Raw genomic sequence first — 26669 nt, 5'->3', positions numbered from 1 at the left:
TCTCTTGATTGTTGTGTTTGAAAGTCAATTTTCTATTCAACTCTGGTCTTTTCATTGAGAAAGCTTGAAAGTCCTCTATTTTATTGAAAATCCATATTTTACCTTGGAGCATGATACTGAGTTTTGCTGGGTAGGTGATTCTTGGTTTTAATCCTAGCTCCATTGACCTCTGGAATACCACATTCCAAGCCCTTCAATCCCTTAACGTAGAAGCTGCTAGATCTTGTGTTATCCTGATTGTGTTTCTACAATATTCAAGTTGTTTTTTTCTGGCTGCTTGCAGTATTTTCTCCTTGATCTGGGAGCTCTGGAATTTGGCTACAATATTCGTAGGAGTTTTCTTTTAGGGATCTTTTTCAAGAGGCAATCGGTAGATTCTTTCGATTTCTAGTTTACCCTCTGGCTCCAGAATATCAGGGCAGTTTTCCTTGATAATTTCTTGAAAGATGATATCTAGGCTCTTTCTTTGATCATGGCTTTCAGGTAGTCCAATACTTTTTAAATTATCTCTCCTAAATCTATTCTCCAGGTCAGTGGTTTTTCCAATGAGATGTTTCACATTGTCTTCCATTTTTTTATCCCTTTGGTTCTGTTTTACAATATCTTGATTTCTCATAAAGTCACTAGCTTCCACTTGCTGCAATCTAATTTTTAAAGTAGTATTTTCTTCAGTGGTCTTTTAGACCTCCTTTTCCATGTGGCTAATTCTGCCTTTCAAGGCATTCTTCTCCTCTTTGGCTTTTTGGAGCTCTTTTGCCATTTGGGTTAGTCTATTTTTTAAGGTGTTATTTTCTTCAGTATTTTTTGGGGTCTCCTTTAGCAAGTCATTGACTTGTTTTTCATGGTTTTCTTGCATCATTCTCATTTCTCTTCCCAATTTTTCCTCTCCTTCTCTCACTTGCTTTTCCAAATCTTTTTTGAGCTCTTCCATGGCCTTAGACCAATTCATATTTTTCTTGGAGGCTTTTGAGGTAGGCTCTTTGACTTTGGTGACTTCTTCTGGTTGTATGCTTTGGTCTTCTCCGTCACCAAAAAAGATTCCAAAGTCTGAGTCTGAATCTGAGTCCATTTTTGCTGCCTGTTCATGTTCCCAGCCCTTGACCCCTGAGCTTTTTGTCAGGATATGACTGCTTTAGAGTAGAGAGTACTTTGTCCCAAGCTTGAGGGGCTGCACTGCTGTTTTCAGAGCTACTTCTACACAGCAAGTTCTGCCACACCAGGGTTCCTTCTCCCCCAAGAACCACCAACCAGGATTGTGGCCCAGATCCAGGTAGGGCAAGGCAGGCTTTGCACTCCAGCTCTAATCTGACACTTAATTCCTCCCACAAGGTGGACCTGGGGCTGGAAGCAACTGCAGCTGTACTTCTGGAAGCAGCCTCAGAACTGCATCACCTCCACCGGCCCGGGGCAGTGGCCAAACTGTGAATTCCTTTCACTCTGTCCCAGCAGCTTTTCTCATTAAACTTCTCTGTTGTCTTTGGCATTTGTGGGTTGAGAAGTCCAGTAACTGCCATAGCTCAATGATTCAGGGCCCTACCACCTGTTCTGCCTGGCTCCCGGGTCTGGTTGGTCCTGGTTCGGCCCATGCTGGGCTCTGCTCCGAGCTCCGTGCAACAGACCCTTCCCAGTGACTATCCAGGCTGTCTTGGGCTGGAGCCCTGCTTCCCTCTGCAGTTTGTGGGTTCTGCAGTTCTAGAATTTGTTCAGAGCCATTTTTATGGGTGTTTGGAGGGACCTGGTGGGGGGGGAGCTTAAGCAAGTTCCTGCTTTCCAGCCACCATCTTCCTTAATATTTCCAGCATTTTTTCTTTTTAAAATTTAAAATTTAAATTTTCTTTTAAAAATTTCTTTTTTATATTTTAAATTTCTTATTTTTGGTTCCAAATTCTCTTCCTCCATTCCCACCCCTACCTATTGAGATGGTACATATAAAGTCAAAAACATGTTTTCTTAAGGATGGGGGAGACTTGGGTATGTTTGAAGACAATAGCAAAGAAACCAGTAGATGGGGAGACAATGCAGATTCCAGAAAGAGGGATGATTTAGGATTGGATCTGGAAATGAGAATGGCCAATTCTTTTTCACAGATTGGGAGAAATGATGAGAGACTGGAGGATGTTCTCAAGATGTTTTGAGGTGAAGAAAATGGAAGAAGCAGAAGCTGATAAGGAATTAATTCTCTCAGGAAAGTAGCTTGAGGAGAGAAAAAATGTTTTGAAACAGGTTCTGTGGTGAGTGAGATAGGGAATCAGAGAGGAGTTAAATTGGCACAACAAGAATTTATAATGTACCCAGTTGGCATAGTTTTGGGACTTCCTCCAGCTCCATTCCACAAACCTGTGAGTAGCAGCGGAGGAGGCAGATTGTGCAAGTACTTCAGGTCAGAGGTTTGATAAGCAATGATAAGATGTGGGGATGAGAGATTCAAAAACAGAGGAGAACATGAAGTTGAAATGGCAAGGAACTGTGCCAGGCTAAGGGAACATGCTAAAACAAACCAATGATCTCTTCCTCCACAGAACTTAAATTCTACTGAGAGGAGGGGGATGCAATATGTATGCAGATATATGTTAATTTGGGAAAGGGGAGAGCACTTACAGTTAGAGTCCTTTAAATTCAACAATCATTTATTCACTGTCTGGTCAGTTTTTAGGAATGTCAGGAACAGAGGGTATACAAAAGCAGAATGATTAATGATAGAAAGCAGACCTAAGTTTTTAGTTTCAAGCCCTGTCACTGTGTGGCCTTAAGAAAGCACTTAACCCCTCTGGGACTGTTTCTTTATCTGGAAAATGAAGGAACTGAACTAGATGATTTCCAAAGTCTTTTCTAATCCAAAATCTTATGAGTCTGTAGTAGCTGCAGTGCTAAGCATAAAGATGAATAATGCACGGTCTTTGTCCTCAAAGCAACATACAATCTAGTATGTTTGACTGACATTTCAAACTGGATAGAATCTCAAACTTGATATGTTCACATCAGAAGTTATTATCTTTCCCTTAACCCTCCTCTCTCTTTCTGATCTTCTAAGACTCTCTCAAGGGTATTCCCATCCTTCCAGTGATCCTGGTTTGCAACATCAGAACAAAATTAGACATGTGTTTATACCCAAGTTATATTTTGGTGATTTCCCTGCAGTAAAATTCTAGGGTGGGAGACAAAGAGCAAATCTGACCCTCTAGGAATTAGCACAAGGTAGGTGTGGGCTCAGGGTCTTTGGGTGGGGGGAGGGTATTACTGGGACACATTATAAAAGATAGGGTGATAAAAATTTGATAGGACATCCTAAACAGAGGACTATAGAAGTATGAAAAGTAGAAGAAGTTTGTGCAGGGGGCAGCTAGGTGGTGCAGTGAGTAGAGCACCCGCCTCGAGTCAGAAAGGCCTGAGTTCAATTCTGGCCTCAGACACTTCACACACTTACTAGCTGTGTGACCTTGGGCAAGTCATTTAACCCCAACTGCTCTGCCTTCCTCCCTCCAAAAATAAAAAAAGAAAAAGTTTGTGCTACCTTGTGAATTCTTTAGAGGATTGAGTGTTATTAGGGATAAGCCTCTTGGGTTGTTCGTTGGTTGGCTGGGTTTTTTTTTGTAAACAACTGAATTTAGTCTTCCATCGCAATGGCAGAAATTAGTACCGCCAGGGACATGGTAGGAGTATTTAGCTAACATCCTGGCAAGCCCATCAGATGGCAGGTCGATGTAAAAGTAGACATTCCACAGAGTTCATACCTTTAGATTGGCTACGTGGGAGAATCTGGAGTGTGGAATGTTGCGTAGGTTGTCAGAGGTAGTTGTTGAGTCAGTTGGTATTGCTTAACTGTTTTTAACTGTTTTTCTTTGCACAAAGAAAGATTCACTGGGCTGGGTTGGTGGAGGGGAAAGGGAAGAAGAGACGGAAAAGGTACAAAGAGCAAAACTTCAACTACTTCTTTCTCCATCTTCATGGGATATCAACCTATCCAGAATCCCATCATTCATCATTCTCTTATTTAAGCTATAGTCTGAAGAAAATGTGATTTTTATTTGGGGAGAGATGTTGTAATATCAATATTTGGCATAAAGCAAAGATACTGAGTTCCATTCATTCCTTCATTTACTGTTTGATTGATTGCCCTTGCCTCTTGTCAAAGACAAATCTCTGCATGTTGGAAAAGGCAGGAAAAGAACACAGTCAAAATGAAATCAAAAGCCCAGGATAAGTGAGGAAATAATAAGAAAGCATCTATTTACTTTCATTTACTTCTGTTACCCAACTACAGATTACATCCCATGGTTATGAAAGAACTGATAAGGGCAATCACTAAGCCACTGTATGAAACCTTCGAGAAACTTTGGAGCACAGGAGAAATATCAGAGGCCTGTGGACAATTTTCAAAAGGAGGGAACATGTTGGATTCTGAGGACTGGTGAGTTTGATAACCCTGCCTGGCAACATCCCATAACTAATATTAAATGGATGGACTATGAGCATTAGGAAAGGGAAACAGTGATCACTAAATTTAGAACAAATTATCGAAAAGTAAACTTACTTATTTGACAGGATTACTAGGTATATGAGGTAAATTAGGTATATGAGGTAAATAGCATATTGTAGATTTCAGATCTGTAAATCATAGCAATGGATCATAGATTTAGAGCTGGAAGGCACCTTGGAGTAATCTAATCCAAGCTCATCATTTTACAGACTGAGGTCCAGTGAGGTTACATGAGTCACCTGAGGTCAAGCAGGTAATTAAATGGCAAAGGCAAGATTTGAGCCTAGGTCCTCTGGCAAAGTCTCTTATAATATCTTTGGAGACAAAATGGAAAATTACAGATTGTATGATAGTAAATTAGGTAAATTCACATCTGGTTAAATGATAGACCTATAAGATATTTCTTTAGATAGAGATCAGCCTGATAGGAGTTTATTCAATAAGCATTTTTTAATGTCTACTATGTCCTGGGAATTGTGTTAAATACTACGGATAGATACAAAGTAAAAAATGAAAGGAAGTCTCTGTACTCAAGGAATATCTATTCCTCCAGGAGAAGACAGAATAAGTAAATAAAAATATATTCAAAATAAATGCAAAGTAATTTGGGTGGAAGAATTATTAAAAGGGTGAAAGCTTCAGGAAAGATCTCTTGTAGAAGGTGGCAGTCGAGCTGAACCTTGAAGAGAACCAGGGATTCTAAAAGGCAGTGTAGGGAGAGCATGGTGTATATTGTGTAGAATGGCACACAAGTGTGGGAGTTTGGCTGTAATACAGAATGCATGAGAGTGATTAATATACAATAAATCTTTAAAATGAGAGCTCCACTGTAAAGTATTTTAAATGCCAAACAAAAAGAGTTTTCTATTTTATCCTAGAAACAATATGGAACTACTTGAGCTCCTGTAACCCGAAAGTGATGCAGGCATATTTGTACTTTAGGAAAATTAATGTGGCAGCTGTGTGGAGGATGTCTTGGAGAGGGAGGATCCTGGAGGCAAGGAAGATCAATTATGAGGCTATTGCAGTAGTTTAGAAAGGAGATGAAATAACATAACACCGTAAAAACAAACAATTTTGAAAGCTGTAAGAACTACGATCGATTCAATGATCATTCATGATTCCAGAAGACCATAATGAAACATATGATCCATTTCGGAGACAGAATGTATTTGCATAACACTGACTACCATAGCCCTCACTTAACCTGGAAGGCCAAGAAGGTTACATCCCTCCCCCAAGAATCTCCAGCAACCTTAAGGGGAATGGGGGGGGATGGGGAATTTGAGGGGGTGCACTGTCTAGGTTATCTGCAAATGACTCCAGACCTCACTGATGATGTTCTCTAAATTGTAGGAGAAGGTCCCCTGCACTTCAGTTGCATTAGTCACTAATAGATTAGATTTTACACAGAAATATTTACTTGAGAAGATATAATTACAAATATAAACATTCCCTCACCCCACAAACAGGACTCATAGTCTCCCTGCCCCACTAATCACCACCTTCAGGCTTTTCAGAGTGGGAGAGGATTAGATTATAGTTTAGCTCAGTTCCTATAGAGCTCAGTCCCAGTTCAGCACACCATAGGGACTGGTGAGCTTGTATTGTTGTTGCTTTTGTCCTTCGATCTCCAAGAAAACCATGACACCAGGGAAATGATGACATGACTTGCAGTTGACTTTGATTTGAGTAAGGGAAGGCTGTGCAAGGTCACCAGCCTCACTTTCTCCTGCAGAGCCATCTGGGTCCAGTGACCTGATATTCATCAGGATGACTAGAGATGGCCCAGGATGCACTGGGAGGCTCTGGCCCTTTTAAGCTAAGGTCTTTTCAGGTTCTCACTTTGAGTGAGGTAACCCATTCAGTGAATAGTCCTCTTTAAGAAGTCAATCAAGGGATGGCCCTTTTAATCAAAACTTTAATAAAAAAAAAAAAACCTGAAAGGGGAAGACCCTGAGGGTTCCTGGCCAAAAGAGAGAAACAGTTACTATTTACTATTTACATTCATTCTGTACTAGGAGGGCAGGACCTATTGTCCAATCTAGGAGCACCAGAGTGAAATGGGCTTAAAGCTTGGTTTTCCACAAAGAAATCTAGCGAGTAAACCTGAAGTTAAGGAGGCAGTGTTCAGCTGTGGAGGAGGAGAGGAGAGGGGAGCAGAGGGGAGGAGTGAGGTATATAGTTTAAGGAACGGGGACCCACAGATTATCTGGGAAGCTGTGAAAGTAGTCACCATCACCAACCCCACCTCCATCCAATTTGCAAATCTGTTCAATGTTGGGTTGAGGAGGTAGAACAAATGTTGGGCATAAATATCTTTAAAGCTGAAGGACAGAACAGAGAACATGTAAATCCCTTGTTTTCTCATTTTTTAGAAGAAAAAACTGAGGCCCAGGGAGGTTGTGATGTGTGGAAAGATTACAAGTAGAGCTGAAAAGATGTGGCTTGCCCAATGTCACTATGTGAATAAGTATCAGAGACAAAATTCAAAGTTAGATCCTTTGATTCCACCCCTTATGTTCTTTCTATTACCTAATACTGTCTCTATGACTGGAAGTTAATTTTTTTTAAGGCAACGTGATAATGGAAAGATTGTTGAACCTGGAGTTGGGAGAGACCTGCATTTGAAAGCTCACTCCAAGTCTTGGCCTTAGGCAAGTCACTTAAGGATTCTGAATTCCATTTCTTATCTGTAAAATGGCTTTGAGAATACCTGCCCTGCCTATTCCCCGGGGTTGTTGGGTATAAGTCCTGGCAGTACCACTCCTGCCATTTACGAAGTACCCAGTTCTATGTAAAGCATCTTCCCTTCAGATAAAGGATGTGGCTTATGATCCAAATCCAACAAATATTTTTTAAGCAACCTCTACAAGGAGCATGGCACTGTGCTAGGCACTAGGTATATGCAAAGCAACAAATACAAAACAGTCCCTATACTCAAGGAGCTTACCCTGTTATCATCATATCCACCATTACAACCCTTATCCTCTTCCTGTTATGCCCCAGCGTCCTCCCTGACTCCTTCCCCACCAAAAAGTCATTCCCACACTTTCTCCCCTTTCCAATCAAAACAAGGCTATCCATGTTCCTGGAAAGGGCACTCACCAGGGACAGTTCTCTTCCCTGGCTCCTGTTCCTCTAATTGTGTTGTTCCCTGCCCCCACCCCCACCCCCATTAGAAAGAAAGCTCCTTAAAGGCGAGCAAGGTTTCTCTTTTGTAATTGTGTCCCAGAGGTTAACACAGTGCCTAGCACTTTCTCATTAATTTATCATTCATTATGATAGCCCAGAAGGTCTCAAATTCTAACATTCTGACATTTATTATGTCCCTCTCCCTGCTTCAGTATCTAATGAAAGACATCTTTGTTTAATGTCCAAAACATCATCCTTCCCCATGAATCCAACCCTCTGGTAAGTTCTTTCTTTCTCATGGCAACGTCATGTCATGTCATCCACCCTGATTCCCAACCTCCATATTCAATCAGTTGATAAGCCTTATAAATTCTACCTACACAATATCTCTTCCATCCATCTCTTCACTTACATAGTCACTGGCCTAATTAATGACCTCATTACCTATTGTCTAGCTTGGTTCATTCATTTCAGTCCTGTTCCACTGTTCATGACCCCATTTGGGGATTTCTTGGCAAAGATACTAGAGTGGTTTGCCATTTCCTTCTCCAGTTCATTTTACAGATGAGGAAACTAAGGCAGAGAGGGTTAAGTGAGGTGCCCAGGGTCACACAGCTAGTAAGTTTCTAGGGCCATATTTGAACTCAAGTCTTCCCAACTTCAGGCCCAGTGCTCTTTCCACTTTGACACCAAGATGGCTATATCAACCTGCTCATAAATGTATGTGATCTGTGCCCTCAGTGATCAGGGAGTTACTTCCAATTCACTCTGAACATCACTGGGAAAATCAGAAGTCAGAAAATCACTCTGAAAAATCATATTTTCACAGAGTGAAAATGAAAATCATTCTGAAAAATCTGAAATCACTCTGCAAATGTGCCAAAAGGGATTTACCCAAAGTTCTGGGGGCACACTTGTGTGTCTATATGAAATCACCAAAGCTGTAATTTCATCAATGTAGCTCCTGGGGAAGAAACTTCCTTTATCAATGCCAATTTTCAATTTCTCCAGAAATAGTACTCTTACTTGAGTTGCCTAACAATACCTGGGGCAGCTAGGTAGTGCAGTAAGTAGAACACCAACCCTGGAATCTGAAGGACCTGAGTTCAAATCCAGTTCAATTGTGAACTTGACACTTTTACTAGCTGTGTGACCTTGGGCAAGTCACTTGACCCCAATGGCCCTGCTTCCCCCCTCCAAAAAAAAAAAAAAAAGATACCCAGGGCTGCTGGGTGGCTCAGTGGACCTAGAAGCAAGAAGACAGGAATTCAAATCCTGTTTCAGGTAACAGCAACCTTCACCCTGGCCTAATCACTTAACCTTTATCTGTTTCAGTTTCCTTATCTGTAAACTGAGGATAACAATAACACCTAACCCCCAGAATTGTTTTGAGGATAGTTTTCTAAATAATATAATACTTCTAAACCTTAAAGTCAGCTAGTAAGTTATTTACCCAGGATCACTCACACGATCTGTATGTAGGAAACAAAAGATATATAAAACACTTAGGAAGAAAAATAAACTGTTTCTTTCTGTATGCCGGTATGCATACATACATGTATATATGTAGTATGTATATATGTATGTATGTGGTGCCCAAGAAGGACGAGCACCTCTGGTGTGAGCACTGACCAAACTCTCTCCAAGGCTGCTTGCTCATCCACCTTTAGTGTCCACCTGGTACTCAATTCTCACCTGTGGCTCCAAAAAGCTGTGTGGTCATACCCCAGTAAAATCATCTTGGCAGGCAGGCTAAAACCAGGCTGAGGGTAACCAGTGGGCTTCAAACCAAAGGCGAGGTGGCGGGTGTGAAGACTTTCCCCAGTGGCATGGTAGATGAGAACAATTCACACTATGGAGATCCTAGAGCTTGGTCAGATGTTGAAGATGCCAAGGTCATCCACTTGCATGGGCCATCGCCAGTTGTCCTGACTTTTGTCCTGCGACTGGACTTGGATGACCGTGGAAGAGAGAGAGCCAGGCTGATGACTTTGTGCCCCTTGATGTCACTAGTCTTCCAAAACAAAGAAGGACAAATAACTGTGTGCATGTATGTAATATACATATGTACCTGCATACAAGTATATACATATATAAATTTGCATAGAGAAAAACACACAGTGTAGGTGTCCATATGTACACACAGAAAGACCTACACATAGTATGGATAGATATTAGATACACACACACACACACACACACACACACACAATTTTCTAATCTACGTATTTTCCCCAACAAAATGTCAATTCCCTGAGGACTGAGGCTTCGGCTTGTTTTTGGATGCCCATCACCCGATGAGTGCTTTTTGAGGAGGCAGTGAGGGAGTGTTGGACTCAACAAGACCCAGATTCAGTTTCTAGCTGCGCAGCCCTAATCAGGTGACTTTCGTGTAAAATTTCTCATTTTAGAAAAATAGAGATAACACCACCCCACATAGCTAGATTATAAAACGTGTGTGTATATGTATTGTGTGTGAAGGGGGTGGGGGTAGTTTGGTGTGAATAATGTGCTTTGCAAACTTTAAATTTCTTTATAAACGTCAGCTATTACTGTTGTTGTATTGGACCGAAGTTAGCCACATGAGGCCCTAGGAATTGGGGAACAACATGGCACGCCCCACTCGGTGTCACCGTGCAGAAGGATGAGAGGAGGATGAGGTTAGAGACAGAGAATAGAGAGGAGTTAAACCCCTTCCCCACTCTTCGGGCAACCGGAGGGAGCTCTCCCCCTCCCCCAGCAGCTCCCAGGGCTGCGTACGTATGGCCACACGACTCTGACGTAAGGCACTCGTACCGCCCTTCTGCGAGCAGCAGCCAATCATTAGCTTCCCTTCTAGCCGCCGGTCCGGTCAAGATGGCGAAGGCACTCGCAAAGACCCCTGCTTGGTGGTAGTGCCGGTGTTCTCCCCCGCCCCCACCTCCCGGGAAAGATGTGAAGGGAGAAGAAAGAGAAAGAGCGCGCGGCGGGAGGGGGAGGCCCCGGCTGAGGGACGATGCTGAGTCGGCGGAGGAAGCTCAGGGAATCGCCCGGCCCCAACGGGCCGCCGCCTCCGCCGACTCCACCGACCCCCTTGGCCGGGGACGAGGAGAGGCCGCTCGGTGGCCCCGGGCGGCGGCTGCGGGGCCGGCGGAGGGCGCTGAGAGAAGTGGCCCAAGCTTCGGAGAGCTGCGCTCCTGTCAGTAAAAGTGCCGAGGGTGAGGCCTTGGGTGGCCCAGCCGCCGCGGGGCCACAGCTTCCACTGGGAGGCAGGCCGCACGCGCGCCTCGAGGGTGCGGGGAGGGGGGCGCTGCGCTCATACCCTTGGGAAACACCCTCTCCCCCGCCCCAGCCTTTAGTCCTGCACGAGCCTGACCCACCGTGCAGCTACGCGGCACCTCGCGCGGACGCCCGGCCTGGGGCCCCGCGGCTTCCGGTCGGTTTGTTGGGGGCGGGGGGGGGGGAAGGGAGGAAGCCTTCTGGCCCTCCGGGTGCCCCAACCTGCTCAGCCTAAACCTTGGTTTGAGAGCAGCATCGTGATGGGTGGACCCTAGGAAGGGAGGGCCACATTCCCATCCCAGCCAACCCTCCTCCCCCGGTGCGGAGGAGGCCCCAAGTGCGAGTTGGGAGGACGCCTTCATTTGCACCACTTACCAACTGCAAACTGACAATTGTCACTATAACTTAAAAGTGTTTCTTATTCTCTTAATTTTGCGTTAGAGCATACGACCAATATTCCAGTTAAATGTTTTCTACCAATGAATCCTGGTGAGAGGGTATACAAGTGCTTTTTAATCCTATAAGGGAGGGATATTTTTTTTAGGACGAATTGTAATAATGAGGTTTTTGTCTTCAAGGTTTAGTGGTTCTCATTCTTCACAACCCCCTCCCCCAAAGTGAGAGATTAGATCATAAATTCAAAGGTGGGGAAAAATAAATCCATAATTCTCAAATTGGGGGGAGTATCTTTTTGATTTTTGAAATAGCAAGTATTCCAAAATCTTTTTGAAGTGGAATCTTCTAAATTGGCTCTAATGCCCCAACATTCACTGATAATAAGGATCTAGTGACTTTTACACTATGTACGTGTATATGTGTATATGTGTGTGGTGTATGTGTATAAATACACACACATACATACCCATGCATATATATGTCTGATTACCCACCTGTACTCAAATATGTATCTGGCCAGGGATGCAGAAATATTTAAATTTCCTCGGTGTTTATGCATTTATATATAAAACATTACAACCTTCATCATTTTAATGATCCTGTTTTGGAAGGAAATTATCAGCATATCTACAAAGTAACTGAATCAAAGCCATTTAGTTATTGTATCAGTGTTATATGAAGTAACCCTTTAAATGCAATAATGTTTGTTTTAATTATATTTTATATTTATACAGAAATGTGCTTGGATAAAACCCCAAAGAGATTGTTGCAATCCAGTTTTCGATCACCTATCTTCAGTTCCCCTTGTAATGATACTGATGGACAGCAAGAAATATTTTGGGATCCAAATTCTCCAACAACCTGTCAATTAGGTAACTTGTAATTGGAAATATCTTATATAAAACTGATTTTTGATATTTGATAGGCTTGAATAATTATTTAATAAGTAAGGTCAGAAACTTGTACAGAACAAATAGTTTTATGACAATATTGATCCTTTTCATTGAAAGCATACTATGGTATGGGGTAGTCATGGACTTAAAGCATATTATTAAAATTGCCTTTTCAAGGAGTCTTAATATTAACAACTTAAGTGTTCTTTTATAACTTATAGAAATGCTTTTTCACTTTTAGGTGAAAGAAGAAATAAACAGCTTGACAGGAGATGTAGTGTTGCAATTTCAGATATTGTTAACCGTATTGCTCCTCAGGTAAATAAAATTTAATAGCTGTATAGTTTATTACTAAAGCACTTATTAACTCAGTATCTCTAGTCAAGTCACTTATTGTCGAGGAGCCTCACTTCCCTTATCTGTAAAATGGATATCATTCTCACACTATCTCCCTCAAGAGATTGTTGTGAAGAGGGACCTTTGTAAACCATGAAACACCATATAGTTGTTAAGTAGGAAAAGGTTTACCACCATTATGTTGCCCTTAATACACATAATTATTTCTTCACCTCTGTATTTTCCTTCACATTAAAGTAATGGCAGAAAAGATTGATACTTGGTGGATCTGTATTCTCAGCTTTACTTGTAGGGGATGTTTTAGGATTCTACTTTAGCTGCCAGTTGAACTAAATGACCTTTGTAGTTCCAACTCTGAAATTTTTTGATTGGCATATGTTGGTCAGTTCGTATAAACATTGTCAAAATCCCTCTTGATTTTTTTAACTGATTTATGTTTTTCAAGTTATTGATAGAACAGGAAAATTTATATCTAAAAATCATCTTGAAGTATTTGCCTACACTTACACCAAATCCACACCATCATTCTACTAAAAAATGTCTTTCTTAATACTGATTCTTAAAGACTTCAGTAGTGTGTTAGGATCTTTTACCAAATGAAACAGTTTTTACAAAAATTGTATTTCTCCCTTCTCCCTGTAGTTCCTGTCACTAGTATGAGTGAAGTTAAAGTTAAGCCCTAAATACCTGTAATGTCAGGAATCAATTAAATCACTTCATTTACAGTCTATTAGATGGTCAAGAAATAGTAAGAAGTCAGTGGAAGATTCCTTGTCTTACAACTAAACATTTATATCCACCTTTTTGCTATTCTCTATAGAGTGTCCACACTGAAAGAAACATGGTGTATATTTACTAGTAGGTGATAGTTAGCATCCTCATCACATGGTTAGAAGAGATCATTGGCAATTTAATGGGGGAGCCAGGAGAGTGAAAGAATTTTCCTGGATCCATTAAAATACCTGAAATTATAAATAAGCTCTGCAGCCTATGTTTGTCTTAGAAATTCATTTTACAAATAGTTTATTAGTTAAGTAGCATTTATGTCATATTACCATTTTCCTTATAAGTTAACAAAAAAGATCTTCATTAATTGTATATGTTTCACATGAATCAAAGAAGCACAATAAAATGTCTCTGGACTAGACAGCCTAAACATTGATAAATATCTGAGTAAAGCATTGGTTGCCCTACCTAAATGGGCCTGAAATTATAACTCACATAAAGAAGTGGCAGTAGCATGGATTTTTCCTTTTAAATTTTAATTTACTTTATTTTTAAAATTAACTTTTTTTGTGATTTTTAAATTTGAGCTTAAATACCAAAAAAGAACATTTTCATGTATTCAGCAAAACACAAAAAAATGATTGTTTATGAAAGTTTCATTTTCACTTTCTTTTTTAAAAAAGTTTGTAATAAATTCCATACTTTACTTTCAAAACTGTCTTTGCTTACATTTGAAGTTCTTTCTGGTCTCTTCCGTGCACTTTTTAGAATGTTTCGGTGACCTTTTGGGGACATCACTATTGCCCTTTTCTCCCCCTGTTAAAAACTCAGAGAAAGCAAAAAAAAAACTGGTAACAAATAATCACTGTCAAGCAAAACTAATATACATAATAGTCGTGTCTCTTTCTTCATTTTGTGTCATCACCTTTCGGTCAGGAGGTGGGCATCGTGTTTCATACATCCTCTGGTAATGTTGTTGGTCATTACTTTGATCAGTTTCTCTTTACCTTACTGCTATCTTTGTATGAATTGTTTTTCCCTAGGAGATTCTGCTCAGCTTTTAAGGTTAAGTTATTCATGATTGTGATTTCAGAATTGACAATCTACACAATGTTGGACAATTTTCAGTGACTAGTTATTGCCAAGACTATCTCCCTGACTTAGAATTGATATAGTAATGTTGCCCTCTTAGGAACATACAAGATTCCATAGCTATCTGTATGCCAATTTTGACATTTGCCACCTTTCCACTATTTTACTTGGCCCTCTCCTAAAACCCCCTTTATATATCCTCTTTGAGCATTCTTATTAAAATAAAATAAGGTGATAACTCTTGAAAAGAACTTTACCAATTAACTCATCCAAAATGGTTGAGAGAATATCAGCCTATTCAGGAAGTATTTTTAGGAAAACAGCCCATCAGTATGTTCCTTAAAACATATTTGTAAGGTAAATACTTAATTTGTCCCACCTCTCCCTCCCCAATTGGTATGTATACCAGTAAATTCCATGCATGGAGACATATAATTAAGATGTATCCTCATACCTACACATATAAAAAGCAGTGCTTATGAACCTATACTATTGAAACGTTGATGGCTTCCGACAAATACCTTTCCAAAATTCTGCTTTTTGCTTTTAATGACTTGGGTTTCTTTTTGTACTTGTTTAGAGTTGTAATCTACTGTCAAATTATCATCTACTATTTCATCAGACAGAAATAATGGCATCAAGCCCCCCAGTCCTAGGCAGCTAGGTTGCACCATGGCTAGAGTGCTGGACTTGGAGACAGGAAGACCTGAATTCAAGTCCCACCTCAGCTATTACCAGCATGACCTTGAGCAAGTCATTTTATTTCCTGAGTCTCAGTTTTCTCAACTGTAATATCACTAAGCTTAGAATTTGTTTTGAAGATCAAGTAAGAAGTCATATAAAGCACTTTAGAAATCTCAAAGCACTATATAAATGCTAGCTATTACATGATTTTCTAGTTCCTTTATCATAAATTTTGTATCAACATTAGTTGATAGAAAAATTTCATATTTCATACTTTTTTTAGGTGTTTTTGGTGGGGTGGGCAGGGCAATTGGGGTTAAGTGACTTGCCCAAGGTTACACAGCTAGTAAATGTGTCAAGTGCCTGAGGCCGGATTTGAACTCAGGTCCTACTAACTCCAGGGCCACTGCTCTACTCACTGCGCCACCTAGCTGCCCCATATTTTGTATTTCTAATTCCTATTTAGGCACAGTTTTTATTTTAAGGGTTATAAAATGCTTCAATTAAATGAAATGAAACACCAAGTATTTTAAGAACACATGGCTATTTGTTGGCCAAGCTGAGACTAGAACTCACATTTCCTGACTTATAATTCAGTACCCTTCCTACATTTTACTACTACTTTCTCTACTCTTTTTTTTCCAACCCGAGTAGATAAACCCATAATGAAATACTTTATCTGGGCGTAGTGGTGCATAATTATAATTCCTTTTAATAAGGAGGCCTAAGCTAGTGGATCATTTAAGCTTGGGAGTTATGAGCTAGATTAGGGTAAAATGGATTGGGTATGCACACTAACTTTGACACTATTATGATTAGCCCCATGGATAGATGCCTCCATACTGCCTAAAGAAAGGTCAGTTGGCCCAAGTTGGAAACAAAACAGGTCAGAGCTATTAGAGCTTGGGATTATTCCCTTCTGTAACTGTTGCAGTGCCAGGTTGTTTGAAATAGGAAAGCAGAAAGAGAGGGAGAATGAGACTTAAGTTATATCAAATAAACTTACTTTATGTTCAAGATTGATTTTACAAAATATATATCAGTTTTTTCCCTTTTGAACATTACATTCATCACCATTGTTTCATATTTCTAGGGAATTGTCTCTTCCTTTTGTAAAAAATAAAATATTTGTAATTCATACTGTTAGAACATTAAATACGATCGTTGTAAGCATTTGTGAATCTAATTTTCAAGGGTGAAAAACCAACAACAGACTCCCTTCTAGACATGTGGATTGGTGAAGGTGCAATTCCATGTACTCCTGGTATAACAAAAATAAAATCTAGAACAAGAAATGGCTATATAAAGTAAGTTCTTCTTTGTTTTACTAAGTTGATGGGAACTGGATAATTGTTGAAAATAGCTGTTTAAGGTATTAACATATTACAAGTATTTAGTATTTCTCCTTAACTTTCTGTTTTTAAATTTAGTTTGAAGATATTGAGGTGTTTAAGCTATACCAAAGATTTAACTTCACAGTAATTTTAAAAAACTATTTAACTAGTTCCTAAGTATCTAAATTCCTAAGTAAATTTTTCTTTATGGTTATTTTGCAGGTTTAAAGCACAAAGTAGTGAAGAAGAACTTATAAAATTGGCTAAACAATTTGATAAAAACATGGTGGAGCTAGATGTAAGGCAGGAACAAAACACTGACACTCATGATTTTGTCCAGACAATTTCAGAAGCACAGACTTTAAATAATTGTAAAGATGATCCACAGATACAAGCTCTGCAGTCAGTCTCTGATGAAGTTTCTGAAGCAAATATTGCTGTGACAGTAAAAGGGAACTCCAGTATCTCTGAGGAAGAACATCATAAGAAAAACAGTCTGACTAACTTTGACCCACATGCTGAAGCAGCCCTTACTGCTCTTTTTGATGGTTCGACTCAGAAATGTAGTGGACAGTTAAGTCAAGGTCTGTTAAATGCTTCTTTTACTACCAGTAATGGCAAGAATAACACTTTGAAAGAGGAGATAGACAATTCTACTGAAACTGTGGTCACTGAGAAACACGTGAATAAAATTGCATGCCAACAAAATCTGACCCCAGTAATGGTTACTTCTGCATCAGACTCCCTTGTAATGGCAAAGTCAAGTGTAACTTCCTCTTTTGCAAAGTCAGAGATTAAGCCTAGGGAGATAGATACTGGGGTTGATTTTGATGATGATGATGACTGGGAACACATGCTAACTGATGACTCTTTTGTTATGCAAATTACTCAAGCCCCTGAACTTTTAACTACTTCTGATATTTCTCAGCCAACTGTTCAGAAATATACTTGTATGCTTACTGCCGGTAAAAATGATAAAGCCAAGGTAGGAATAAATGAAGATTTGACTATTGGTAAAAGTCTTTCAAAAAATTTGCAAGATCTTCCTCCAGACACAAATAACAAATATATCCCTGATCCTACCAAAGCTCTGTTTCCTCTGAAGCCAAATAATGAGCCTATGCAATTGGTACCTACTGAGAATGAAGTGGAATATAAGAGGAATTTCAGTAAGACAAGTTTTCCCCCCAAAATTCCTGGTTATCCTGAGCTTTCAGTTGCATCTAATGTCCAAAAGACAAAGGAGATTATTTACCCTAAATTTGGATCAAATATGAAAGCTTCTGCAAAGGAGTCTACTTTGGTCACAAGACATACCAGTCTTCAGTTAGAAACTGGGCAAGATGGCAAAAATTTGCCCAACTGTTATCAGCCATTTAATGTGTCTGTTACAAGAAATCCTAATAACTCTACAAAAATATCTAATGAAACCAATTTTTGTAACTTAAATCAGAAGGATGCACCAAAGCAGTGTTCTTTATTTGATGACTGGAGTGATCCTAAGCTTGCTAGTGAAGTTATTGAAGCATGTCATGAATTAGAGAAGTCTTGGGATGCAGATGATGATGATGATTTGCTTTACCAAGCATGTGACCATGTAGAAAAACTGACCCAGCAGCAAGACTTGAAAAAAGACAGCCAAGGGTCTGAAAATAAACAAAAGGTTAATTATAATTCCCATTTGGGGATGGAAACTAAATCAATTATGTCTGAGAAAGGACATCAGTTGCTGCAATATAAGCATTTGAACATAGATAATATTTCTGCACATGGAACATCATTGAGAGAAGTTGTACAAACAGACAAGTTAACTTGTAAAGAAAGTACAAATTATGGAAGTTCTGCTAATTCTACAGGTACTAAAAATCTGAGTAAAGACTACAAGTACCCAAATTATCAGAACAATGATCAACATGTTTCTTCGAATAATTGCAATGTTCCAGCAGGGGTGAACAAGTCCTCAGTTCTTACAGGAAATTTAAGTTTGGGAGTAAGTTCAAGCTACACATGTACAGATGTTACTTCAAGAAATTTACACAATCAGAATCTTTCTCATAGTGTAGTAACAACCCAGACTGGTCACCATGTTAACAAAACATCAGTTCCAACATCCTCTGGGTACTCTTTCATAAAGATTAAAAATCCTCAGACTCTTCCTCATTTTAGTCACAGTAGTATACCATCAGGAAGCATATCTGACACCAAAATTTTACAGCATTCGGAGAAAAGCAAAACTCAGTTTGAAAATTTACTTGGTGAGGCTGTGCCACAGCAACTTTTGAAGAGACAATTTTCTGAATCCTGTAAACTACCTACAAAAGGTATGTACAAAAAAAGTTCTTTTTAAGAACTGTTGTCTTAGAGTATAATTGTCACACTTATGCTGGGGATAGAGGTGAGGTATGAGATATTTATAGCTATAATTAAAATATCCAGCTACAATTATTCTATGTAGCACAGAGAAGGTGGCATGTTTTCTACAAAGACAAATTCTGTCAGAAAATTTTGTCCTTCAGACTTTCAAATCTCACCACTGGCTGCGTGACCTTAGAGAAGTCAATTAACCTCTTTCTGCCTCAGTGAACTCCCTGGGATTTACCTACTTAGGACATAGTACCATGGGAAAAACAGTAGGCTTGAAGTCAGAGGGTCTGTATTTGAGTCTTGGATCTACCAATTATTACTTGTGTTGTCCTAGTACAACCTCTCTGGGCCTCAGTTTCCTCTTGCAGCACTTCTTAAAGATTGCTGATTTGAAATTGCTCTTGCTAGAGATAGAGAGCATTTCTGTAGTACTTTGCAGTAAACTTTGAGACAATGCACTTTTTTGATGTATATTATAGAATTTTTTTAAAAAGGCTGAGCTGAGATGGGATGGAAATATTAAAAAATTATTTGTCTTGTACTTTTACTGAAAGTTAGTTCTCAAATGTTAATAGCATGCTGAATTGTTTGCTGTTTTGGATTAACCAACCACCCCTGTTAATCCTACAAATGTAGATGATTGAAAATTAGCTATAATGTTTTTTAAAATTCTAAGCTTCTCTTAGTATTCCTTTTTGTGGTTGTTACTTGGCATTGAGTCATTTATTATGAAGATCATGCTAATCTTTCAAGGGAAAAAAATTGCTTTTTTGACAATAAAGGAAGCAGACATAACAGGTGTGGCCTGGTGCTGGTTGTCAAGGCAATTTACCTATGAAAGACTGGTCCAATTTGTATTAAAGTAATGGAATTCTAACGTCATTAACACCGATTTTAGTATAAATTAAATTATTTTCTTGCCAATAATATTAGGGATTTCTGTTTACTGCTCTGTAAAGCCAACGTATATGAAGTAGACTGCTTTATTCAGCAGTTACAGTGTTGTGCATATTCATAGAATACATTAAGCATGATAGTCTTTCATCAAAAAGGAATATTCAGACCAGAAATATTTTTGCTAATTTAAATATGGTTCTATAGAAAACACAAATTTCTGCCAGATTGTGTTAGTCCAGTATTTTAAACTGCCCAAGTTCTAACTCAAAATAAAAGTCAGCTCACGTTTTTTTGTTATTGTAATAAACTGTCAGAATTAAATATTCGACATCAAGGTCTTTGTCTCCTTACATGGTGGGATTGAGTGTTAATTAATGGGATTTCTTTTTTCTTTCTTATCTGCTTTATTTGAAAAGACTTGGGCCAGTTTTCTAACATGGTTATCTAAAGTCATATACCTAAAGTTGTAGTATGCTGTATAGGCATACATTCATACTTTAATATGGTTAAAAATACTGTTTTAAGTTTTGCTTTAGATCCCATAAAATGTTTTTATTATATTTTCTGACATTAATTTTAAAATAAATTTAAAATAATAAATATTTAATATTTAAGATGATTTATACATGTACATACATATATAATATATATATACACACACACATATACACATGTTGTAGCTTTTGAATACCATTGAATCATTCCAGGTTAAGAGTTGTCTCTAGAGAAATGATGAAAAGAGACTAAGTATATCTTGTGTGATTGTATAGTTATGTGAAGTCTTGTATACTTGTATAGTGATGCAGAGATGCGATGTAATGATAAGAGGCATCAAAAAAGTGAATTTTAAAAAATTTTAAAAATAGATAAGAGTGCTATAAATTTCACCTATTGCTTTGACCCTGAGAGAGCAACAAGTGGTCAAAAGTGTATTTATCAAGATAACTAATCTTAAAAATCATTCTAAACAGTTCTTTCCTGAGCAACAAATTAATGCTTGAATTTGAAAGCCTGATGGAGAAAAAGGTTGTAAAAATATTCTCTCCCAACATAAGAATATCAGGATTTTTGTAGGTTCTTTGTCACTATTTTAAAAAAATCTCCTCAGTACCTGGTGCAGTGTTTTGTGCTCAATGTAAGTGCTTAATATTAAAAATTGAATTTTCACCTTTTGTAGTTCCATTTTACATTTTTAATATTGTAGAACACAGAAACTAGATGCAATTAGCCACAATTGGTAGGATATCAAATGTTATTTGAATCTAGTGAATATGCCCATATTAGATGACTACTCATAGCAATACAATGACTGTTCATTTGTTTTCTTTTTTCCTATAGCACTCAACCTGTGTTTACCTCTGTTAGGAAAATCAGTATGGCAGATCCCAGTGCACCATAGTAGTATCTGAAAGGGTACTTTCCAAATTCATTTAAAAAACTTAAAGTTAGTCTTTTTAATTTGCAGAGGAAGAAGAAAAAAATAGAAAATATTCACCAGAAGAGATTCAGAGAAAGAGACAAGAAGCTCTGATTCGAAGAATGTCTAAAGCACGGACATCATTTGTGAATACAACACATACCTAATTTAATATCCTGAATTAGAAAAATCAGTTTGAGAGAAGAGACATGTTAAAAGACTTTACATTTACATTTGATAGCAAATATTGTGGTTTTTTTTTTGGTTTCTCTATGAGAAATTTGATACTGATTTATAAAGCATAGACTTCTATTTTATTATTTAATGTTTACAATTGTAAACGAACTTTTCCTCCCAAATATATTCATACAGTAGTTAACAAAAGTTTTGCAAGGTCCAGAAAGGTTGCAAGATTTAAAGTGTTCATGTACATCTTAATTATGTACTGTAAGTTTACGAGCAGAATTGTTAATAATTTTAAAGCTGTGATTGTGGAGAATCATCACTGAGAGAGGTGAAACTAAGTTTCATGAAACAGGTAGCCTTTTTCCTATTACAGAACTTGGGTCTTGACAATATGATAACGGTCTGGTTTTCTGATTTTTTTTTTGTTCAGTATCTGATTTGTTTAATGTTTTTAATAAGTTCGCAAATTTTTATACTACTTGTGTTGGGGATGATAGAAATAAAAGATTTAATTCCATTGTATGTAATTAATAAATATTTTCCATTTCAGACTTGAAATATCTTTGAGTTTCAGTATCTCTTAAACATTATTCTATTGGGAATTTTTTTTATTCCTTTAAGAAACTGACCAGTTCAGTAGTCCAGTTTAAGAAGTCTTTTTTTTTTTTAAATGCTAGCTATAAAAGTATTCCAGCCAGCAGCGTACATCTTGTGAACAGGGTAAAATACACAGAAACTGTCATCTTTATGTTTTGTTGGGGCTTGGGGGGTTTTTGATCCCTTTGGCAATCTGAATACTATGGAGCTCTTCTCAGAATAATTATTTAAAATGCATAAAATAAAATACGTTAGGATTACAGAGGAAACCAATTTGTCAAAATACAGGTATCAAAATATTTATTTAGAAAGTTCACGCATCCCAGGTTAAAAATTTCTGCCCAAGAGTTCCAGAGAGTCCATAGATTATTAATGCAACCCTATAGTGTCCCAGGGCTTGATGCAACCAAAACAATGCCATCCTCAGACAAGAGTATCTGAAGAATGAAGAATCTTCAGTAAAGACTTTTTTTTTAATTCTCTTTATTTAATACATTTAGTTTTCAGCATTGATTTTCACAAGAGTCTGAATTACAAATTTTCTCCCCATTTCTACCCTCCCCCCCCACTCCAAGATGGCATATAATCTAATTGCCCTGTTCCCCATTCAGCCCTCCCTTCTGTCACCCCACTACCCTCCCATTCCTTTTTCCCTTACTTTCTTGTAGGGCAAGATAAATTTCTATGCCCCATTGCCTGTGTATCTTATTTCCTAGTTGCATGCAAACACTTTTTTTTTTTTGAACATCTGTTTTTAAAACTTTTGAGTTCCAAATTCTCTCCCCTCTTCCCTCCCCATTCACCCTCCCTAGGAAGGCAACCAATTCAACATAGGCCACATGTGTATCATTATATAAAACGCTTCCATAAAACTCATGTTGTGAAAGGCTGTATTTTGCTCTTTCCTAACCTACCCCTTTATTCAGTTTTGTCCCTTGACCCAGTCCCTTTTCAAAAGTGTTTGTTTTTGATTACCTCCTCCCTCTATCATCCCTTTTTTATTTTCTTCTTCCTTTCCTGTGGATTAAGATACCCAGTTGATTGTGTATGTTATCCCCTCAGGTCAAATCCAATGAGAGCAAGATTCACTCATTCCCCCTCACCTGTCCCCTCTTCCTTCCTACAGAACTGTTTTTTCTTGCCACTTTTATGTGAGATAATTTACCCCATTTTATCTCTCCCTTTCTCCCTCTCTCAATATATTCCTCTCTCATCCCTTAGTTTTATTTTATCTTTTTAGATATCATCCCTTCATATGCAACTCACCCTGTCCCTTCAGCTACCCTAATACTGAGGTCTCGTGAGTCATACACATCATCTTTCCATGTAGGAATGCAAACAAAACAGTTCCACTTTAGAAGTCCCTTGTGATTTCTCTTTCTTGTTTACCTTTTCATGTTTCTCTTGATTCTTGTGTTTGAAAGTCAAATTTTCTATTCAGCTCTGGTCTTTTCACTGAGAAAGCTTGGAAGTCCTCTATTTTATTGAAAGTCTGTATTTTGCCTTGGAGCATGATACTGAGTTTTGCTGGGTAGGTGATTCTTGGTTTTAATCCTAGCTCTTTTGACCTCCAAGCCCTTCAATCCCCTAATGTAGGAGCTGCTAGATTTTGTGTTATTCTGATTGTGTTTCCACAGTACTCAAATTGTTTCTTTCTGGCTGCTTTCAGTATTTTCTCCTTGATCTGGGAGCTCTGGAATTTGGTGACAATATTCCTAGGAGTTTTCTTTTTGCGAGCTTTTTCAGGAGGCAATTGGTGGATTCTTTCAATTTCTATTTTACCCTCTGGCAGTTTTCCTTGATAATTTCTTGAAAAATGATATCTAGGCTCTTTCTTAGATCATGGCTTTCAGGTAGTCCAATGATTTTTAAATTATCTCTCCTGGATCTATTTTCCAGGTCAGTGGTTTTTCCAATGAGATATTTCACATTGTCTTCCACTTTTTCATTCCTTTGGTTCTGTTTTAGAATATCTTAATTTCTCATAAAATCACTAGCTTTCACTTGCTCCAATCTAATTTTTTTTGTTGTTGAATTATTTATTTGTTGTTTATTCAGTATTTAGGGTTAGTATGACACTTGAGGAATTGATTGCATCATTGTACATATACAGATCTTTTTATATAATATGGAAATTTACAACTATTGAGATATATATATATAAATATAGACAAAATCAGGTCCTCTGGAAAAGTGATACATAGTGCCTGCTGTAGAGCCCTAATGAAGGGGAACACAAAAGTAATCAATGCATCAATAAAGAATTACTACTGTGTGGTGTTTTGTATCCTGGAGTGTTGTCTTCTGGACCTATGGGAATCTATAGCACCTACATACATGGCAGGTAGTTCATATACCTGTGGGGCGCCAGCTCTGCTTGATGCCAACTACTGAGATTATACAAGTCACATCCAGCATCAGATGCAAACAACAACAGGGTTTAACAAATAGTAGTCACACTGTACTATTCCCCATTTCTAACTTTAGGAAGAGACTAGAGTGTGTTCACAGGTTTTACATTTCTGGTGTTCAATCACTAATCAGAGGAAAGATTTGACCTATTTGAAAAGTGCATCATACATAACCCCTCAACGACTGTTCTCTCTTGATGGCGGCACATTAAACGGTTTTAAAATTGCAGCTCCTTCTGGATTCCCCAAAGAGTATCTGCGCTCTTCTTTAAACGGCTTTCCTCCTCCGGATTCAGGTTTACCTTCACCACATCTGAAATGCCGTTCTGCCCCAAGATACATGGGACACTAAGAAAGACATCCTCATTAATGCCATATAGGCCCTTAATCATGGTGGAAATAGGATGCACTCTCCTAAGATTTTTCATAATGCTTTCTGCCAGATCTGCCACAGACAAGCCAATGGCCCAGGAAGTGTAGCCCTTCAGCTTGATCACCTCATAAGCACTTTCAACCACCTGTTTATGAACATCTTTCCAATTCTCTGAATCAGCATCACTTCCCAAAGAAGGATGAAGACCCTTCAGAGACACACCAGGAACATTGACACCACTCCATACAGGAACACTGGAGTCTCCATGTTCCCGAAGGACCCATCCATGACAACTTGAAGAATGGACACCAAGTCTCTCCCCCATTAGGTAACGGAAACGGGCAGAATCCAGATTGCAACCACTTCCAATAACACGATTTTTAGGAAAGCCACTTAGCTTCCACGCCACATATGTTAAAATATCCACTGGATTGGAAACAATAAGCAGCTTGCAATTAGGGCTGTATTTAACAATATTGGGAATGATGAATTTAAAGATATTCACATTACGCTGGACCAAATTAAGACAACTTTCTCCCTCCTGTTGACGTGCCCCAGCCGTAACAATGACCAGTTTTGAGTGTGCAGTCACACTGTAGTCTTTGCCAGAAACAATCTTTGGTGTTTTGAGGAAAAGGCTGCCATGTTGGAGATCCATCATCTCTCCCTTTAGTTTGTCTTCTATTACATCAACTAGGGCAAGTTCATCAGCCAAATCCTTTGTTAAAATACTGATGGCACATGCCATGCCAACTGCACCAATCCCAACAACAGTGATCTTGTTCTGGGGAACCTGTTCTTCCTTTAGGACATTCAAAATCAGCTGATCCTTGACAGTAGATGCCATTTTGGGAGATTTCTGGGGAGATATCGAGGTTGCTGGTCAGGCTGCGAAAGTTCTGATTTGGATGTGAGACTGCCGCTCCCAGACTCGCGCCTCCAATCTAATTTTTAAGGTAGTATTTTCTTCAGTGGTCTTTTAGACCTCCTTTTCTAATTCTGCCTTTCAAGGCATTCTTCTCATTGACTTTTTGGAGCTCTTTTGCCATTTGAGTTAGTCTATTTTTTAAGGTGTTGTTTTCTTCAGTATTTTTTTTTGGGTCTCCTTTACCAAGTCATTGACTTGTTTTTCATGGTTTTCTTGCATCACTCTCATTTCTCGTCCCAATTTTTCCTCTACTTCTCTAACTTGCTTTTCCAAATCCTTTTTGAGCTCTTCCATGTTCTGAGACCAGTTCATGTTTTTCTTGGAGGCTTTTGATGTAGGCTCTTTGACTTTGTTTCTTCTTCTGGCTGTATGTTTTCGTCTTCTTTGTCACCAAAGAAAGATTCCTGAGTCTGAATCTGAATCTATTTTCGTTGCCTGGCCATGTTCCCAGACAACTACTTGACTCTTGAGTTTTTCATCGGGGTATGACTGCTTGTAGAGTAGAGAGTGTTTTGTTCCAAGCTTGAGGGGATGCACTGTTGTTTTCAGAGCTATATCTATACAGCCAGCTCTGCCACACCAGGGCTCCTCCTCCCCAAGAACTGCCAACCTGGACCATGACTCAGATCTTAAGCAGGCTCTGCACTCCTGCTCTGATCTGCCACTTAATTCCTCCACCAGGTGGGCCTGGGGCCAGAAGCAACTGCAGCTTTAGTTCTGAAGATACACCACCCCCACTGCCTCCAGGGCAGTGGTCAAACTGGGAAGTCCTTTCACTCCCTGCAGCTTTTCCCACTAATCTTCTCTATTGTCTTTGGAATTTGTGGGTTCAGAAGTCTGCTAACTGCCACAGGTCACTGATTCAGGGCTCTAGGGCCTGTGCAGCCTTACTCCAGGTCTGGTTGGTCCTGCTGCCGCCCACACTGGTCTCTGCTCCCCCCCACTCCCAGCTCTGGGTGATAGACCTTACCCAGTGACCATCCAGGCTGTTCTGGGCTGGAGCCCTGCTTCCTTCTGCTATTTTGTGGGTTCTGCAGTTCTAGAATTTGTTCAGAGCCATTTTTATAGGTTTTTTGGAGGGGCCTGGCAGGGAGCTTACGCAAGTCCCTGCTTTCCAACTGCCATCTTGACTGAGATCTTTTCT

At 39.0% G+C, this 26669-nt stretch overlaps 2 protein-coding genes across 3 annotated transcripts; one reads left to right on the top strand and one right to left on the bottom strand.

Moving 5' to 3' along the window:
- The first annotated feature begins 10430 nt into the window (after positions 1-10430).
- On the top strand, positions 10431-21774 carry ETAA1 (ETAA1 activator of ATR kinase). Of its 2 annotated transcripts, none has more exons than XM_036751138.1 (6): positions 10431-10809; positions 12001-12138; positions 12401-12477; positions 16213-16325; positions 16575-18673; positions 21079-21774. In XM_036751138.1, the coding sequence occupies exons 1-6, from the start codon at positions 10608-10610 to the stop codon at positions 21195-21197; spliced, it is 2748 nt and encodes a 915-aa protein (XP_036607033.1). In that variant the 5' UTR covers positions 10431-10607; the 3' UTR covers positions 21198-21774. The 2 variants fall into 2 exon arrangements, with proteins under 2 accessions (XP_036607033.1, XP_036607034.1); XM_036751139.1 differs by lacking the exon at positions 21079-21774 and adding an exon at positions 20952-21071.
- A 2073-nt stretch (positions 21775-23847) lies between these two features.
- LOC118840694 (L-lactate dehydrogenase A chain-like) lies at positions 23848-25526 on the bottom strand. Its single transcript, XM_036748035.1, has one exon. It carries the CDS (start codon positions 25442-25444, stop codon positions 24443-24445), a length of 1002 nt encoding a protein of 333 aa, XP_036603930.1. The 5' UTR covers positions 25445-25526; the 3' UTR covers positions 23848-24442.
- Between the last annotated feature and the right edge of the window lie 1143 nt (positions 25527-26669).

This window comes from Trichosurus vulpecula, chromosome 3, assembly GCF_011100635.1.
Source record: "Trichosurus vulpecula isolate mTriVul1 chromosome 3, mTriVul1.pri, whole genome shotgun sequence".
NCBI lineage: Eukaryota > Metazoa > Chordata > Mammalia > Diprotodontia > Phalangeridae > Trichosurus > Trichosurus vulpecula.
The sequence above is the reverse complement of the archived record's forward strand: the minus strand, read 5'-3'. Positions and strand labels throughout refer to the sequence as shown.